This window comes from Helicoverpa armigera, chromosome 18 (genome assembly GCF_030705265.1).
Source record: "Helicoverpa armigera isolate CAAS_96S chromosome 18, ASM3070526v1, whole genome shotgun sequence".
In the NCBI taxonomy this organism is placed as follows: domain Eukaryota; kingdom Metazoa; phylum Arthropoda; class Insecta; order Lepidoptera; family Noctuidae; genus Helicoverpa; species Helicoverpa armigera.
Window position 1 is genome coordinate 1,762,755 of NC_087137.1, and position 19,884 is coordinate 1,782,638.

The window sequence follows — 19,884 nt, forward strand, 5'->3', positions numbered from 1 at the left end:
TTACCTTGTCCAAATCCTGATGACGTCATGTAGGTTAGGCACCCCTCGTCACTGTTAATATTAAATTCCCAATCCGTTGCAAATCTTATCAGTCGTGATAATGAAAAAATATCTACTTCCGTATTTATAGAGATTTGAAGTTCAAGCCTATATTCGTTGGAAACGTCCAGTTATATTTTGACGGCATAGCCAACTAGGCTCTGTTAATATCTTGTGGCTACTACCAATTAGTACTATCGTGAGTACCTATATACCTTCTGTACCATTCATACACCAGTCTTTTAATCATGACATACTTTTGGGAACAGGGCTGGAAGAAGAACATTTTTCTAAAAAGTTGAAGATGTTCTAAATTCACTGACAGACCCTAGATACATTTTTTCACGAAAATAATAATAAGTAGGTAATAAGCCTGTTTGGAACATATAAAGAAATTCATCCCCATTTCTAAGCTTAGAAGGATTATGGCATTCTTCAATAAGTATTAGTAAATCTGAAATAAAAAACTTGCAGAACCATGCCGAAAGCCGTGTTTTCCTACTTCCCCATGAAGGGTCTGGGTGAACCATCTCGCTTGCTGCTGGCGTATGGTGGAGTGGAGTTCGAAGACCGCCGTATTCCTCAGGGAGAAGAATGGCTGGCATTCAAACCCCGTAAGTATTGTTGTATCTCTTTGGGTTCCGTACCCGAAGGGTAAATCTATTGTTTCCTCTGTCCGTCTGTCACCAGGCTGTATCTCATGATACGTGATAGGCCCGATTCCGACTCGCACATGGCCGGTTTTTTTAAGTCTTGAAGTGCTGTGTGTGCCCAACGAAAGTGGGTAAGATAAGAAAAGGGGAAAAATGCTTTTGTTTAAGGCCTAGTTCTATATTCTTATGGTCTGCAAGGAAGCACGCTGAAAGTGGTAGATTTGTTAATCACTATCTAGCGTAAATCCTTATAGCTTTGCTCTTTTTTACCACAAAGCATTATTTGACTGAGTCTGAGTGTTTTAGTACCCGACACAAAAACATCAGACACTCCACTATTTATTAGATGAGAATACATTAAGTGTTCTAATGCTGCAGATGACTTGGAAAGTGCGTACAAAATACAGCATAGGTCGGTAGGTACGTCACGGCCGACGCAAGAAGATGCACGGTGTGGCGATGAAGACGTCTTAAACGTCATCGCCACGCCCAATTCTAAAAGTAACCTTAGCTTTGGTGGAGTTCAATATGTAGGTATGTAGGAGGTTATGTGAGATTTTTTTTTCTCTGAAAAGATATAACTCGGCTGGTTCAGTGTTTAGCGTTGAGAACTCCACAAGTACTTATTTTAAAAACTTTTGTCACTCGGTTTCTTTTCAGACAAGAATATCATAGTAATTTGAAAAACAATGTACCTAACATCTATGTGGATATTGCGTCTACACGCCTCAAATGCTGCGAACATTTGTGGTTTTTCGTATTTACGCGAGAGAATATGCAATATCATCAAAATAAATGCTCATAAAATGTGTCCTTGACACACGTATTACACAACATTTTGTAACACATCACACAAACAGTTTGTTTTGGGTTTGTTGCTTACGATAAGATTATCGATTTGATTATTTTGATAACTGTGTTTAGTAATTCTACCTAGAAACACAATTTTGGTAGGATTATGTACTAACAACTGTTCAGAGATTGGAATTGATTACGATTAGTTTCAGAGATTGGAATTATTGGCCTAATTAAGTACTTACCAACTAATTGAAAACCAAGTAATTGTTTTTGATAAGGTTTGAAGAATTGTTATGTCAATCAAATAAAATGCTAGTTATAGTGAGGAAGTAATATTCTCTCTACATAAGTAGGAATATTAGAAAAGGAGGTAGTGGTTGAGTTATAGCCGCAAAGCTCAATCGATGCATGATGGTTGACCATCTTGTCATGACGAGTTAATCCGTTTTTAAACGGTTTTATTTAGCTCACCCTGTTTGTTTTATTATTTATTCTTTCTTGGGTCAAATTTAGTAATTCAAATTTAAGTATCTTCCTGTTGTCAGATTGATCTGAAATTTGGTACACACCTTCAATTCCGATGACAATACAATATAGTAATATCAATAACATTGTAAATCCAATATGGCCGCCGGCACAAAATGGCGGATAACGTAGATTTTATCAATCCCATCAATATGGGTATCAAATGAAAGGGCTCAACAAGCAGAATACAATATACTATAAAAAATTGAAATCCAAGATGGCGGCCGCTACAAAATGGCGGATAACGTAGGTTTTATCAATCCCATCAATATGGGTATCAAATGAAAGGTCTCAACAAGTAGAATACAATTTACTATGCAAAATTGAAATCTAAGATGGCGGATAACGTAGGTTTTATCAATCCCATCAATATGGGTATCAAATGAAAGGGCTCAACAAGCAGAATACAATGTACTATAAAAAAATTGAAATCCAAGATGGCGGCCGCTACAAAATGGCGGATAACGTAGGTTTTATCAATCCCATCAATATGGATATCAAATGAAAGTTCTCAACCAGTAGAATACAATGTACTATATAAAATTAAAATCCAAGATGGCGGCCTCTACAAAATGGCGGATAACTTAGGTTCATTTGATACCCATGTTGATGGGTCTCAACAAGTAGAATACAATTTACTATGCAAAATTGAAATCTAAGATGGCCGCCGCTACCAAATGGCTGATAACAATTTTTTATCAATCCCACCAATATGGGTATCAAATAAAAGGGCTTCACAAGTAGAAAACTGTCAGTAACTCCAGCGGGGCCCAACAGGGCCAAGGCCTGCCTGGGCTGCGAGATTGTTCGAAAGAGTTACCGCGGCCCTGGTACATAAAAGGCCTACGACGGAACAAAACGGTTCTTAGTCAAGAGTCTGGCACTCCCTCACCGCTGCTGACCCACAGCAGGAGAGGTCATGTGATGATTTTTGGGGTCGTTAAAAAAAAAGTATCTGGAAGGGCTATGTATTGAGGAATTAGATTGTAATAAATTGTCAGGTAAGAGACCGTGTAATAATGATGCACTAAATGAATTAGATAGAATGAGGAATATTCGGTAGGCATTTTCATTAAATACTAAAAACTAGAAAATAAAAAATCGGTAAAAAAACTTTTAAGTTAAACGGTTTTATCTTATGTGCACTGAAAACTAGAAAATAAAAAATACTTACCTGTCAACCTACGTAGGTGGTCACGGTCATATTAGACTAAAATAAAAACGTGGGGCCCCTGTGAAATCCTATCTATGGCAAAGCATATCTTTATACTTTGGTAGATCATGAGCTACGGCTAATTATTGATTGTCAAAATCTCCAGTTACGATTATAGTAAGTCGATGCAATCCACACCTATTATACCTCTAGAAGAGAGTACTACAGCAATAGTTAATGGGCCCCACGTTTTTATTTTAGTCTAATATGACCGGGACCACCTACGTAGGTTGACAGGTAAGTATTTATTTTTTTATTTTCTAGTTTTCAGTGCACATAAGATAAAACCGTTTTTAGGAAGGCATGTTAAATTGGTGGGTCAGCTTTAAGAAGAATATATGTATCTTTGGCTTTAGTCAATTAAAAGCCAGAAAGTCTGAAAACCCGGGTACCCGGATCTTTCCCGGGTAACTGGGAAGAAGAGATCCGATAGCCAATCGCTCCATGTGCCACATTGCCACTTGTTGCGTCCTGTTAGATTGAATGCCAGCTCCAATATCTAAAGTTAGGAAAAATCCAAATCCAATATCTAAGGTTAGGCTGGAGAGTTTGTTCCACCACTTCTTCTTAACAGCAAAAACACATAGGAAGAGGTAACGGGCGGGCGTTTTGGGGGCTGTCTTTTGTAAATTTGACGTTCAAAAAGTGCTGATTTTCAGCCTACTTTGAATAAATGACTTTTGATTTTACATTGATGATCTAATTGAACTTCCAGAGACCCCATTCGGTCAGATGCCCGTGCTTGAGATGGACGGCAAGCAGTATGCCCAGAGCTACGCCATCGCGCGGTACTTGGGCCACAGGTTTGGATTAGCTGGAGACAACATCGAGGAAGCATTCGACATCGACCAGAATGTCTACTTAATCGATGACCTTCGACTCAGTAAGTGAACTGCTTAATGTGTCAAATATGACTCTTTTTTATGACTGTAATTGAACATCTTTGACAGTCGTGACGTTTAGTTAGAAGTCAGTAAGTCTGACAACCAGTCTTACCTAGGCGAAACTGGGTTGAGAGGGTCAGTCGGTCCTTATAAAACACTGGCTACATCTGGTTGGACTGGAAGCCGACCCCAATATAGTTGGGAAAAAGGCTAGGCAGATGATGATGATTAGCCTTTTATATTTCTAAGTTGTATCGCTGAACCCTATCCCAGTTATTATTAAAAATCGATTTTTAAAATTATAATGTATTTTAACAGAGGGTGCGATTGTGCACTATGAACCCGACCCGGAGGTAAAGGAAAGGAAATATGCTGAGTACTCCAAGACCTGGTATCCGAATCTTTTGGAGAGATTGAACGCTGTCGTTGTGAAGAACAACGGTCACGTCGCACTCGGAAAGGTACCTTTAGTAGAAACATAAGCTATTTTAATTATTATTGCACCAACGAAGACTAAAATTTCAAAAGGAATATTAACCGTTTGAGTATAAATTTTTCAACGCTGACATTGTCTTTTACCAGTTGACATGGGGTGACTTCGTGTTCGCTGGTATGCTGGACTACCTGAAGTTGCTGCTGAGGATGCCGGACCTTGAGAAGCAGTACCCTGCCTTCAAGCAGGTCGTTGACAACGTGTACTCTATTCCCAAGGTCAAGGCGTACGCTGATGCTGCTCCTGTCACTCACTTTTAGATCCTGATTAAATAAGTGTTAGATTATAAGAATCTGTTGAATAAATGTAATATTAATTTCAATATTCTGTTTGTTTTCTAACCTATAATAACGTAAATATGCTTCTTTTCAAATAGTCCTGAAACCAGAATCGTAGAATAAGCAACAGAAAGTCGGCACTCGGCTGTCTCGTACCTATAACTTTGAAAAATGTACCTCAACTAAATATAGAGGCAGGCAGTTCCAGATCCAATCTAGACAATCTGGTTTGGTAGACAAGTGTCGAACTTACACACTAGTAGAATACCTATGGATCAATATAATATGACGTAGAATATCGAGCGCTGGGGAAGCGCTCGCGCATGGGACCCAGGTTAACTCGCTTCGCAAATCAGTCTTCAGTCCAAACTAGTCGTCACGACGCTCGCTTGTGCGTATAATTCTCGTTTGTCGGTCATCAAATAGTTTTGCTGTGCAGTTTAATAGTTTTGACTTTACCGTGAGTTTACTGTGTTTTCTGTGTCTGAAATAATAATCTTTCTTTGTGGAAATAATTACAACTGTAAGTAAAAACAAGACTTATCAAATTCCTGTACCGAGCACACAGTCTCAAAGAATGTTAATCGCTTATACCTACATATTCAATTACATCAAGTTATGTATTGGACCAATGTAAGAAACTACAGAGTTTCCGATAACCTGCGAATAAAAAAGCAGCCTATTCCTTCCTCGACAAAAATATTTTTTCTTGAGATTCGGGCGATTAAGCAAACTCGTCAGCTTTGTAATATTAATTAAGTAATATACGTAGATAAAAATAGTAAACAAACAACACGTATTTAAGTCCTGATAGGCTATTCTGGAGTCGGGTGCAAAACCTTATCTGCACTGGCTAGAAGATATATAAATATAAGTACACCTGGCTTCGATCTTATCGCCCGTATAAGAGTATATATAGCCGGATTATTATTTGGAGCTTAAGTCCTAAACAGATCTCGGAACAATCAGACTCCTACATTGCCGTCATTCAGAATTTTACAAACGATTCAAATCTAAGCCCGTATATTCAATAAATGTGAGTACAATAAAATATAAAGCACTTAGGAAAGTATATCGAATCTTGACAAAAATTGAAGAGGTCTAGAGAAGCCTCACTCCAGTGTTCCAATTTAGAAAATGAAGTGTTAATCCTTAAAAAAAAAAACTAATTTAAGCTTCCCCACATACTGTAGTGTCTTTATCAAAAGGAGCATTCCTTTTAGACGTATCAATTATCATATTTTTGTCGCACTAGGTGAGTATCCATTTTCGCAACACATATTTGGCTCATAGAAGCCAGAAGCAAAATACTTAATATTTCCGTTGGTCGTAAACCACTTAACCACTTGATACCAATTTGTTATATCTACAGACCGCAAGAAATTGAATGGAGTGTATTCAGCGTATCTAATAGCCACATCGAAGAACCATGAAGTTTCTTGCCCGTTCTTCTATTTTTGGAAAAGAATCAAACTTAATTATATTTTTGACGTTCATAAGTGCTTGCAAAGGCCTAAATGAAATAAATTATTTGACTTTGTCATTATTTCTAGAATCATGCCGAAAGCAGTATTCTACTATTTCAAAATGAAGGGTCTGGGAGAACCATGCCGTCTGCTACTGGCTTACGGCGGCGTGGATTTCGAAGACATACGCTTTGAACGACATGGCCAAGAGTGGGAGGAATTCAAGCCAAGTGGGTATTTTTTTTATTCTAATATCCTGCCCCTATCCCAATTTTATTTGTGGTCGGAGCAGCACGTTTTCTCCTTCCATACTCTTCTATCTGCCGTCATCTCGCAAGTAACATTCTTTCTAACCATATCTACTTTCATATAATCCATCCATCGTTTTTTCGGTCGTCCTCTTCCTTCCTCTATATCCGTCCACGGTCATGCTCATCACCATAAAGTAACTCATCGCCTTCCTCACAACATGACCTTTATTCTGGGGGCCGATTCTCCTAAGTTAATAATGACAAAATCGAATAGAAATTGAATCGCAATATGATCGCAATAGCAGTTTTAACCATAACGGGCATTCTGCTACTAATATAAGACCAGTCTTATTCCAACGACATTCGATTGTTTTGCGATTGGTTGCTGTTTTGGTGATTTTGGTCTATACGGTAGTTTGCTCTACAATCATATTGCAGTCGTAAATCATTTGCAGACAAAATGATTCTTTATTGAATGACAGAAAATTATAAATATGTTTATTTCAAAGAAAAAATAGCGGAATGCCACATAAGCGTATGTGGCATTCCGCTATTTTTTCTTTCAATCGTAATTGAGTCGGGATTGGATCTCAGTCGAATGTGAATCGTATGTAGCTTAAGTAAAATTAGGAGAATTGGGCCCCTGATATCTTGAAGGTTTACTGGTTTTGCACAAACTGGTTCAAATAATATAGGGCACTTGTTTTTAACACACATTGGAAAAAAGTGGTTCAAATTTGACCGCTACATTTGTTTAATACACCGCTTGTAAATGTTATTACTTTATATATTTGCATATGAAACATATACTTAACATTATTATAATTTGCAAATTGAATTCAATGTTATGTCTATTAATTACGAATTTACACATTTATTTATTTATTTATTTATTTCATATAGGTTCTTCACAGCTGACAATCTTAATACATAATTTATAAACATAACAATACGCCAATTAAGAAGTACACAGTAATAATTTTAGTTGAGAGTAAACAAGCTGAAATATACCTACCTAGATTAGAATAGCTTATACAAAAACCGATACCGAACATAAAAAGAAACAACCATAAAATGCTTCATAAAATTAACGAATTTTCCTTGATATTATCTGAATTTGATAAGGTATATAAAATCACATAAGATATGCTTTAACAAGGATATGCTCTCACTAACGTGTCGTTTTAAGTACGATTAATAAGAAATATCAATCGTCGTACAAAAGCTCCTTATGTAATGAAAGATAAGAAAGATATTTATCTCCCATTGAGTTGGTTATGCGATATAAGTCGGAAATGAGTTTGCGATAACGTGTTTCACTGAAAATTGGATAACTAATTACGCTATGAAATTAATTTGTACTTTTAACTGAGTATATATATAGCATGCTTTCGGCCATGCTACTGTCATTTGTATGAATGCACCAATATGAATAAGTCCAGGTCCCGTGGGAACAATTCAGTACACGCGGATAAAAAATAGCTCATACATATACAAATACGAGTACATATATCGTTATACGGTAAAAAGGCTGCCTAACACAAAAAAAAAAATAGGTAGTAGATACTGAGTTTAACGTCTTCAGGTAAACCAACAATAGTACCTATCCTATCCTTAGATAAAAATGTTTACCTTTTTGACTTCTATAATGAACATAACCAAAGAAATACATGTATTTACTTTCAGAAACCCCATTCGGCCAGGTGCCCGTTCTGGAGATGGACGGCAAAACATACGCACAGAGTTATTCCATCGCCAGGTTCCTGGGTCGCAAGTTTGGGCTCGGCGGAGACAATATCCAAGAGGAATTCGAGATCGATCAGATAGTTGACTTGATTGATGATCTTAGGAAAAGTAAGAGCTTTTTTTTATTTTTTAACGACGTCAAAAATCATCAAATGCCCCTCCCGCTGTGGGTTAGTAGCAGTGGGGGAATGTCAGACTCTTACTGACTAAAAACCGTCGTGTTCCGTCGTAAGCCTTTTATGTACCAGGGCCGCGGTATCTCTTTCGAACAATCCCACAGCTAGGAAAAGTAAAGCTTGAAATGTTATTTGCAATAGAAGAAAATATAGAAATCATTCATTGCCAGATTGTACAATTTTTCTTTTGATGCCTACAGAGTTAAGAATAACATTAAGGAACAGCATATTTTGTCGCCCTAAACGCAAACTTCCAGTCTGGCACCCTGGTGTCTAAGTTCCAGCCCTAAGAAAAAACCTAAATTTAGTATTACTTATTTGTTATGTATTATTTTTTAACAGGGGCTGCATCTGTCGACTATGAGCCGGAGCCGGATCTAAAGGAAAAGAGACACGCTATATACGCGAAGACTGTTTACCCAGACCTCTTGCAGAGGATCAACGATATTATCGTTAAAAATAACGGCTACGTGGCACTTGAAAAGGTACGTATGGTTCTTATTGCTTAAGTTTTATTTTCTGTAAAATTATTTGTTTTTTTTTTTTGGAGGAATTCGTGTGGCTAAGGAACCAGGTTAAAACTCAGGGTTAAAAAAGCAAAATTTGGCACAGTCGGTCTGTGGTTGAGTGACCATCGAGTCATAACGAATTCCTTCGTGTTTCGAAAGTCAGTTGTTTAGGGGTAGTCAGAAGAAACTGAAAGTGTAACAGTCTAGGCACATGATAATTTTCCACAGTGTACTTACTATACTATATTTTGCAATTTACAATGGCAGGCTTAAAAATCTTCTGCGTTCAAGAAATTTTCAGTCGTATTAACCTTTTGATTCTTGTTTCACAGTTGACATGGGGCGACTTCGTCCTGGCTGGTCTGATAGACTACCTGAAGAAGATGCTGCGGATGCCCGACCTTGAGAAGCAGTACCCTGCCTTCAAGCAGGTCGTTGACAAAGTATTTGCTTTCCCAAAAGTAAAGGCGTATGCTGATGCCGCCCCTGAAGCATTATTTTAAATTCTGATGATTATAAGACTTATGTGTGTTGAAGTTAAATAAATGTTTATTTTATACTTCTGTCTTTTTCTACTCAATTCCTAAAGAAACATGATAAGAGTCTAAAATCTTCAAACTTATAGATTCTGGAATCTGGATATAGACATTGGTACCTATCTGTTTCACGTTTATCTTGTACTAGTGGCTATTCTAAGTAATATCAATCTTATCGTAAATAATAAATGAAGCTATTGATTTTCGTCAAGGCTTAAGTTGATACTTACCTATAATCTATAAATAAGCTATCAGTCGATCGTGACGTAGTAAAGGATTTTAAGTAAGCAGGTGGGCTTAATTATTTCGTCACATTATTTAATTAGGTACGTATTTAATTTATCGTAATTAGTTACGACACTTTTAATAACATTTTATCTAAAAATACGATAAAGTAGCATAGTAGTTTTCTATCGTTTTACATGTAGGTATGAGAAATAATTTGCGTACGTATTTAGTCTATACCTTCAATGATTAAAGTTAGAACAAAAAGCTATAAGGGTGGGTTGCACCATTTTACTATAACGATAACCAACCCCAAACAACCGGCCTTTGACCAGTGGGCAACATTTTGACGGCTGGTTATCGTTTGATTATCGTTATAGTTAAATGGTTCAACTCACCCTAAATAATATATTCCCTGTTTTGATAGTTCAGCTTGGTCCTGTTAACAACAGTAGTTATGAAAAGGTCAAGCCCAATCGATAAGTACGATAAATTATTCAATAACAAAGAAATGCAAACAAAACTTGTTTTGTATCAGATGTCAAGGTTAATATGACATGTTTGCTTTTTATCGACATAATCGTGTGTGAGAGTGACGAAGCTATAATCGATTTGTTTGAACACTATTTTTCAAAGGAAATTATCTAACACTAGTTGTTTACACGACGTCACCCGCGTCCCGTGGAAACTGCTTTTCGTTCCCGGATAAAATATAGCCTGTGTCACGCACCGATACTGTAACTTTTAAAAACTGAAAGAATTTTTCAAGTTGATCACCATTTTCGGAGCTTTTCTTTTTGTAACTCAGTTTAGGTTGTCTCGACAACTTTTGATTTTATTAAAATTTTCAGGAATATGATTCTTTCACTGGTGTTTTTGAGAGAAACAGCTGAATGATATAAGGTTAGATAATGTAGTACATAATAACGTTTCAAAATATTATGCAATGGCATTCCAGCGTAAATCTGTATTTATATGAAAACCAAAATAGTTTCATAATATGGCGCAACATTCAGTGCGAGGTCACTGAAAGATTTCCTATTTTCCGTAAATAAAATATTTGAACCAAGCATTGGCTTGATAAATAATACGTTTTTAGAGAATGATGATATAGCATAATAGATCACCCCAAACTTTATATGGTCACGGAAAACAACGTGAATCGCTGCTATCCATAGATTTAACAAAACTTTTCTTACAATTCCCAGATTATTCATGAATTACCATAATGATTTATAAAAAATGTGCAGGCGGGGACCAACAGAGGCTCATTTATAGTCATTTGGGTTGTGCACCATTTAGCAGAATTTTCGTTGGTGGCGGTCAAGGTGGTCCCCGCCTGCGATGCTTTCCATCAATATTTATAAATTATATTCAGTAAAGTTGTATTGATCAATATTATTGTGGGGCTTGTTTTACTCTTTTTTTAGTGTGCAGTCGGGTATTTTGTTTTTTTAATAATAATTCTTTTATTTATAACTTTTTAGCTGTTTTTATTTAACGAAAATGTTGTAGATGTAGAAGACTATGTATATGTAAGTACCATTTTAAATTATTTCGACGACATTTGGCTTTAGATTACGAGTGATGTTACTCCGCAACATAAATTTACCGCCAATGCGACGTTCAAGACGATCAAGACGACGTTCATGCATTTGATCAAGACGACGTGATTGTATCGCCAAAAGAATCGCTTTTTGCTTGCTAACGCATGAGTTGCTTTGCGTTGACGCAGAATTAACATGTTCCCGTGGGAATTTTGAGAAAAAACGTATCCTATATTAATTACTCCCGTGATTGAAATGAATCTAATGATACCGCATACATATTTTTTTAAAGGGAAATTTAGAAAATATATCCCGTGGGACTTTTAGGATAAAATGTATCCTATGACACTCCCGTAATCAAGACAAATCTAACGATACCTCATACTTCAAAATCCATCAAGCCGTTTAGGCTACAGGAGGTCACAAAGGAACAGACATACATACATACTTACATACTTACATATACTCGAAAAACATTACCGTCCTTCTTTGGCAGTCGGGTAAAAATGTGCCCCTAGCCTTAGTAGCACAATGAATTAGTTGCACTTTTTTATCAGTAGCACATATCTCTCTATTAGTTTCAAAGAAGATTGTACTGATATTTACAAACAAGATATTTGCGCAGCTAAAGATATATAGTTTAGTATCTTTACTATCTTTAGATTGTTGTATAAATAGAGCGTTTGTTGAACAGGTGCAGTTGTTATCAAGCAGTGAACTCCTGAGTAGGCTGGCTAGGGTCGAAGTGACTTGCAAATCGGTTAATCGTTTGTAGATTTTTTGCACAGTTTAAATACGAGATCAGGAGAATATAAACGTAAGTTTTCCTAAAAGGATCCTTCTTTTCTCTTCAGGTTCTCAATTCAGGAGTTTGTGTGTTTTCTTTGTGACAAGTTTTTCTTACACTTACATGTTTGATACAAATCTTGCGACTTCCGTACCTGATTAAGCTCAGAGAGGAAGGTTTTTTATTCTCCATGATTGAGATGAAATTCGGTAGTCATATGTATCCCTGAAGACCGTCCAATATTATGGCGAGGAGGGCCTGGTGGTGCTACCAGGAACACCAAGGCCAGATTACCCAACTCCACGTATCAATAATCGTAAGAGACCTTTTTATGAACACATATTTGCATAGGTACTTATATGTTTCAGAATCATGACGAAGGTCGTTTACCACTACTACCGGGAGAAGGCTATGGGGGAAGCGAACCGCCTGCTCATGGCGTATGGTGGCCAGGAGTTCGAAGACCATCGGATTTCTGATGAGGACTGGCCTGCATTTAAGCCTAGTGAGTATAATATTTTCCCTTTGACAATTAGCCATATAAATAAGATAGAAGATCAGATGTGCTGTGTCTCGAAATAACTAATTCGCGCATCTGGGGGGTTCCACGTATTTCTGTACTACGTTTGAACTAATCAGAGAGTTCCATAGAAACATGTTCCATTCGTTGTATAACATTTCTATTACGTTCCTCTTTAGTGGAACCAGGGCCTTAGCCAGGTCTTAAATTAACCTAAGTAAAGGCTTAATTAAATTAAAACATTTCCTATATAATTCCAGACACCCCATTCGGCCAGATGCCCGTGTTGGAGCTGAACGGCAAGAAGTACGCGAAGACATCAGCCATATCGCGGTACTTCGGCCGCAAGTACGGGCTGGTCGGAGACACCCCCGAGGATGCTATGGAGATCGACCAGAACATCGACTGCTTGAATGAACTAAGAGACAGTACGTTTATGTTTTACTAGTATTTATTGCAAGTGAGGTGCACCATTTAATTATAACGATAATCAAATCATAACTAGCCTGGACTTGACAAAAAATGGTTTGGTTATCGTTATAGTTGAATTGTGCAACCCACCGTTCGGTATCGCTGTTTTAGGATGACAGCATGACAAATAAACTCACTTTTGAATATTATAGATATTATAATTAGTGTTAGTGGAAAGATTGCGGGGTTCTATCAATTAGTTAATATTAGGATTTTATTTTGCTAATTAATTAAGAGCATTGATTAAGTTCATTTAGCCCATAATCCACTTTTATGGTCTCACATACTCTAGCTACCAATAGCCGCTGAAGGCTGTGAAAGATGTTGCGCATCTTGTAAAAAAAAACAATAGTCTCTTTGGAAAACCACCATTCAAAAACCACCATTGAAGTATACTATTCATAAATAACATTGTATTTATTTAACAGAAGCGCTGTCGGTGGCATATGAGCCTGACAAGGAGTTACAGGAGAGAAGGCATGCTGAGTACAGTAATACAGTCTACCCGCAATACTTGGAGAAACTCAGCAGTATCATCACTGAGAACAACGGTCATATCGCACTCGGAAAGGTATTTATTACCAGTCTGCCTTAGAACCTATTTTCTGCTAATAAACAGTTACTCAATACACAGAGCTTGAGCTCGCAATTTAGAACTACATCCCGCACCCGGATAAAAAGAAGCCTATTATGGTATTCCGCTATCTAAGCTGGTATTACAATAACTGCCAAGAAGGTAATAATTTCCCAAGTAACAAAATTTGATACTATAAAGGTCCTGAGAACGTTTTGGAGCGTGCTAATTAGTGTCATGATTAGTACTATAATGGTGTTGTAAACATTTACAAAACCCCAATTAGGCCCTAGTATTATCACGGATTTATTGTATAGACATTACATAAAGGCTCTCACGGTGATAAGTCAGCTCTTTAGTTGAAATGTTAAAGTATCAAGAAACGCTCTTTAGTACTGAAATAGTGTTGTCTGCAACGTTTATGTAACTAAAAGTGCAATATAAAAGTAACCAAAACATGTTTATAGTGCTATTTTGCACCGTAAACGGTTCCAGTGATCTTTTTTATCACACTGTTGACCATTTTGTTTGTGTTGTGATCGTGAATCGTGAGTGTTCTTCAAGAAAACAAAATATATCGGTAAGTTATGCTTTATGTCGTTTGCCATTGTTGCTTAACATAACATACTATAAAACATGCATGGACCGATATGGTCTTACTCTCCCATAACTTGCTCTTGCGAAAATTATTGTATCGATAAAATCATTATGCTGATTTCAAATTTGACAATGCGCCATTATAATTTACGTGTTTTAATTAAATTAAAATTAATAAAATAAGGACTGGTCCCGAATATGGCTGCTATAGTACTCATTGGCTTCAGCCGTGCTTCTAAAGTGCTATCATGGCCGAAAACAGCAGCCATATTGTTATAATAAATAATAAAAATAAAAAGCCGTTTATTTCATAACCCTTATTTTACATTTCAAATGTTGTTAGTACTTAATTGTGCTTATAATCTAGTGTTAGTTTATAATATAATATATCTAAATTTTTTTTTTTTTTTTTTTTTTTCTAGTTTAATTTTGGTTATGAACCCCATCGTGGGTATAGGCCTCCTCCAACCTTTTCCACCTTTCTCTATCCCTGCCCTGCTCCATCCAGTTTCTTCCTACAGTTTGCACTATGTCATCTGCCCATCGCTGCTTTGGTCTGCCGATGCTTCTTTTGCCTGATGGTCCTTTCCATTTGGTGCTCTCTATGGTCCACCTTCTGTCCGTGTAACGTGCAATATGGCCGGCCCATTTCCATTTCAATGCTAGTGCGTGTCTGAGTGCATCAGTGATCATGGTTTTCTTTCTTATAACCTCGCTTCGTATTTTGTGTGATTTTCTGATCATCAATATGCTTCTTTCCATTGCTTTTTGTGTGTTAGCAATTTTTTGTTTTATATTTTTTGTAAATACCCAGGTTTGACAGCCATATAGGAGGCATGGCATAATGCAGGTGTCCATCACAATTTTTTTCATTTGTAGGCTAAAGTTGCCTTTTAATATTTCTTTGAGCGACCAGAATTTTTTCCACGCTAATGATATTCTCCTAGTTATTTCTTCCAAGTTGCTTTCTGCATTAAATGAGACTCGTTTCCCCAAATAGATATAGCTGTCAACATATTCAATTTCGTGTCCGTTTGCTCGTATTGGCCTCTTAAAACTGTTTGTCATTATTTTTGTTTTATTTGTGTTCATTTCAAGACCGACTTTTTTACTTTCGTGATCAAGTGCTCTTATCATTTCCTCTAGGTCTTTTGGTGTCTCAGCTAGTATTGCGATGTCGTCTGCAAATCGTAGATGATTGAGATATTTACCATTTAGCAGTATGCCTTTTTGTGTCCAATTAATTTTGCTGAAAATGTCTTGAAGAACCGCTATAAAAAGTTTTGGTGACAACGGGTCGCCTTGTCTTACACCTCGTTCAATTTTGAAGGGTTCTCCGCTGGTCTCCAGTCTCACTTTGCTTGTACTGTTGTTATACATATATTTTATGATATTAATATATTTCTGGTCAATTTCTAGAGAGTAAAGAGCGTTCCAGATTGAGTTGTGACTGATACTATCGAAAGCTTTGCAATAGTCTATAAACGCCACATAGAGGGGTCTATTAAATTCTCTGTATTTTTCTAATATTTGTTCGATGGTCTGGATATGGTCTATTGTGCTGAAGCCTGAGCGGAAGCCTGCTTGTTCCAGCGGTTGTGCGTTATCAATATCCTGGGTTATTCGTTTCAGTATTATTGAGGCAAAGAGTTTGTAAGTACTTGATAGAAGACTAATTGGCCTATAGTTGCCTATATCTTGCGGATTTCCTTTTTTAAATAAAAGTATTATGTCCGATGAGCACCATCTCTTAGGGACAGTCTCTGTGTTTAGGATCATATTAAATAGTTGAGTCAGGTGGTATAGTAGGACAGGTGCTCCCGTTTTTATGGCTTCATTGCTGATTCCATCTGGACCAGGGCTCTTTTCATTTTTTAGTTGTTTTATATGCATGTAGACTTCCCTTTCCCTCCAGCCATATTGTTACCGAAAACGAATTAGGGTTCGTTGTCCAAATATAAAATAAACCTTTTTTTGTCATAATGCTGGAAGTAATTGTACGATTGCGTTTGTTTCAGTGCTTTACCTGCGTCGTAACATACTAAAATTAACGATGGCATATATAATGGACGTGGATTGTTTCCTGAGCAGATATAATTTTTGATTTTGATTTGAACATCAAAATCAACAGGAATCTTGTAGATTCCTCAGTATATATAAATTTACAGATTTTAATACAGATTATGATTTGACTTTATTGTAGTACAGATTTTAATATTTAATTTTTCATTTATAAAAAAGATGTGATAATTATGTTGTTAAATAAAAAGATGCATACATTAGCGTATGCATCTTTTTGTTGATAGTTATTTTCAAGAAGTCGAGATTATGTCCGCCGAAGTGTTTTTTTTCTATAATTGTTATGTTTTATTTTAATATTACTTATTCTAGGTTAAGAATATACATACATTAAAATACATCTTGCCATAGATCATGTTTATAATTAATAAACAAATAAGAAACATTAAGTCTTTTTTTTTAAACTCGGAACTAGTTTTCCTTATCATAATGGGACAAAATATATACATCATAGAATCGTAAGTTATGCAGACAATTTTACATTTAATTGAATCTACTTTACAATTAACTTTCTGTTTAAGAATGCTATTATATTATGAGGTGCTCTCCCTCTCATATTCTTCATCCTTATTCCTGGCTAGACAAAAAGAAACATTATTGCTACAGCCCTGTTGTGGTACAAAACAAATATTTGTACAGAACCATGTGCTACATTGTGTCACCATTTATGAAATACTAGTCATATAATTGATTCTGAAAAGCTAGTATAGATGTAATTAGACCATTAATTATTCATTTTAATCGTTTTATGTCACGCTTTGGTGTCGTATGAGTAACACAGACTCACTAATAGTGCTATTTAGAATGGTTATGTCTATAGAAGGGTTTTCATGACTTTTACAGAACTAGCCCCGTAGTAATAATGAGGGAGCTTTTAAAAAGCTAAAAGGTTACATAATAGTTGTGTAAGGTGCTTTCATAGTGCAGATTAATCCTGTAATTATGTTTTTGATACTACTACAAAACTAGTACTATAAAAATAATTTTGACGCATTATTAGTGCAAAATAGATACATGAAAGGGTCGGTAAGGTCTTTAATAGTACTAAATAGTACCATAATCACTTTATACATATCTATTAGAGTGCAAAACTTTAACGATTCTTTTGTATGGTCCTGTAAGCGTTCTAAGAGCTTAATTATAGAACTTAAATGCTCTTTATCTTATAGAATCAAAACGCTTTGTTAAAAACCTTTATAGTACAGGCAGTCATAATGGTTACCATTACAGGCCTACTATAACACTGATTGGTGACAAAACGCCTTGGTTATAGAAGCTTTTGTTACTTGGGTTGAATTCCTGCCAAGTTTCATCAAAATCCATTCAGCAGTTCTTGTGTGAAAGTGGAACAAACATCCAACCACATCTATAGGATTGTACCAACTTTTACAATATCCATTCGTAGGTTGCAGTTCAGATTGAAAATCTCAAGGCATTGGGGAAAAGGCTAGACTTACTTCTTACCAATATAATTTAATCTATTTATTTTTTCAGTTAACCTGGGGAGATTTCGTGGTAGCAGGTCTGATAGACTACCTGAAGCGTATGATGCGGATGCCTGACCTCATTGAGAAGTACCCTGCCTTCCAGACAGTGGTCGACAAGGTGTATGCCATCCCTCAAGTAAAGGCCTACGCTGATGCTGCACCTAAGATGACCTGGTGACCTTGGACCCTGGATGTTTAGTGATTAAGTGATTCATTAAGTACGTAAGAATAATTTTAGGGATTATTATTAAAGAATGTTATGAATTACTTTTTGTATTTTTTTTAAATTAAATCGTTTATATTAGTTTCACATGTATGTAATTTTTTAAGCGTGTTCTCAGACCAACTAAAAACTTTGATTAAATTCTCAATTTTCGTAAAAAAATTACATACAATATTTTTCTCTAACCGGGCCAACTGTGGGCCAACTGTTTGGTCTGCAGTGTGTGGCCTGTGTGGGTATAAGAAATATAATATGTATGGGTATAAGTAAAACAAGTTACTACAAAATTGTACGATGCCGCTTTGTTATATATGTTATGGACCATGTGATTAATTCGGGCATTATTTATAATGCCCGAGCATTATGAATAATGTCTAGCTTTATCGGGCCACATGATTAATAACTATCTTAACTTCATTATTTATCACTTGGCACGGGCATTATTATATTGCTACATGATAGTTGGGCAATTTGATAATAAAGCTATATTTTATGCGGTGCGAGGGTGGCAGTTGTTCTAATAAATAAATCCTGTTACTTGCTACATATTGTATGATTTTGTTTTAAATTATATGTTCTATTTTAATGGGAAATTATAAGTCTAGCCAGAAAATTATTAATTGGACAATTGTCATCTAATTTACTAACTCGGCCTCGTTTTTCTTAATCTCATTTTTCTTGGCTCGTTTTTTTTATGGTAGAATTTAATTTGGATTCAAAACATTGTATTAGAAACTGAACTTAGTGACGAAAACGAATCGCTGCAAAACCGACTCCACGTAGTCTTGTCTGCCCTACCCCTAGAGTGCAATTCAAAACCGCGTAGGCGCGGAGGGGCGAGGCGGCCTGCGAGCTGAGGCGCAGGTAGTTGAAGCGCTCGCCGCCGCGGCTGAGGCTGGCCGGCTAAGCCGGCCAGCAAGCCGAAGCAGCGGCGGTGAGCGTGAAAACCATCTGCGACGATATGCTCGCATGGGACCGCCGGAGCCCCGCAGCGCCGGAGCCGTGACAGAAGCCATGCTTGCTGCATGTTGCATGCTTACTTCTATGCTCTGTCAATTGATATGGGATGTGTGAATATGTTGGTTTTACTTTGCCCAAAAGGTCACGGGCAATATGTATAGTGCCCAGTCAATTTGATTGTTTGAATAATTATTATCAAATTGCACTCTCATATTGGGCATTATTCATAATGACCGGGCATTATGTATACTGCCCAATTTATCACTTGGTCCATAACATATACATAGAAACACTGATTAACATTCTTAACCCGTTTTTTTATGTGTACGAATTTAACGCACATGGCATCTGTTAAATCATCACTTGCCTACTAATTGGGTGTAGTATGGGCTTTGAAAACACCATTAACAATCCCGCAGCACCGGCAGGTTTACCCGTATATCATCATTTCCCGAGCCTTTTTCTCAACTATGTTGGGGTCGGCTTCCAGTCTAACCGGATGCAGAGTACCATTGTTTTACAAGGAGCAACTGCCTATCTGACTTCCTCAATCCAGTACCTGAGCAACACAATACCCCTTAGTTAGACTGGTGTCAGACTTACTGGCTTCTGACTACCCGCAACGATACTCAGGATGTTCAATGACAGCCGGGCAATACAGTTTAACGTGCCGTCCGAAACACAGTCAGGCAGGTTTACTTGTATACTTACGTAGATAATACGTTACTAATGTCAGTTCAGTGACTCTGATATGTTGATAACGAACATTATGTAAATAGATCTGTTCAGTTAGTGACAGTTTGTGCCAATCATTGGACACAAGGTCGCGTGACGCCCACACAGGCCA

At 36.8% G+C, this 19,884-nt stretch overlaps 2 protein-coding genes across 2 annotated transcripts; both read left to right on the plus strand.

Moving 5' to 3' along the window:
* Positions 1-104: 104 nt before the first annotated feature.
* Positions 105-9,590, plus strand: LOC110373169 (uncharacterized). The gene is made up of 10 exons (XM_064039255.1): positions 105-238; positions 514-653; positions 3,944-4,111; positions 4,431-4,573; positions 4,695-4,863; positions 6,256-6,328; positions 6,437-6,579; positions 8,287-8,454; positions 8,865-9,007; positions 9,364-9,590. Exons 2-10 carry the CDS (start codon positions 518-520, stop codon positions 9,532-9,534), a joined length of 1,314 nt encoding a protein of 437 aa, XP_063895325.1. The 5' UTR covers positions 105-238; positions 514-517; the 3' UTR covers positions 9,535-9,590.
* Positions 9,591-12,038: 2,448 nt separating this feature from the next.
* On the plus strand, positions 12,039-18,079 carry LOC135118135 (glutathione S-transferase 2-like). Its single transcript, XM_064039279.1, has 5 exons — positions 12,039-12,156; positions 12,495-12,631; positions 12,907-13,074; positions 13,546-13,688; positions 17,862-18,079. Exons 2-5 carry the CDS (start codon positions 12,499-12,501, stop codon positions 18,030-18,032), a joined length of 615 nt encoding a protein of 204 aa, XP_063895349.1. The 5' UTR covers positions 12,039-12,156; positions 12,495-12,498; the 3' UTR covers positions 18,033-18,079.
* The last annotated feature ends 1,805 nt before the right edge of the window (positions 18,080-19,884 follow it).

Bases quoted from the DNA above. Each gene is read 5' to 3' on its own strand.
- LOC135118135 (XM_064039279.1), top strand. From the start codon at position 12,499: ATGACGAAGGTCGTTTACCACTACTACCGGGAGAAGGCTATGGGGGAA. The intron at 13,075-13,545 runs GTACGTTTATGT...TTTATTTAACAG, and splicing joins CTTGAATGAACTAAGAGACA to AAGCGCTGTCGGTGGCATAT. The intron at 13,689-17,861 runs GTATTTATTACC...TTATTTTTTCAG, and splicing joins GTCATATCGCACTCGGAAAG to TTAACCTGGGGAGATTTCGT.
- LOC110373169 (XM_064039255.1), top strand. From the start codon at position 518: ATGCCGAAAGCCGTGTTTTCCTACTTCCCCATGAAGGGTCTGGGTGAA. The intron at 6,580-8,286 runs GTGGGTATTTTT...ATTTACTTTCAG, and splicing joins GTGGGAGGAATTCAAGCCAA to AAACCCCATTCGGCCAGGTG. The intron at 9,008-9,363 runs GTACGTATGGTT...CTTGTTTCACAG, and splicing joins GCTACGTGGCACTTGAAAAG to TTGACATGGGGCGACTTCGT.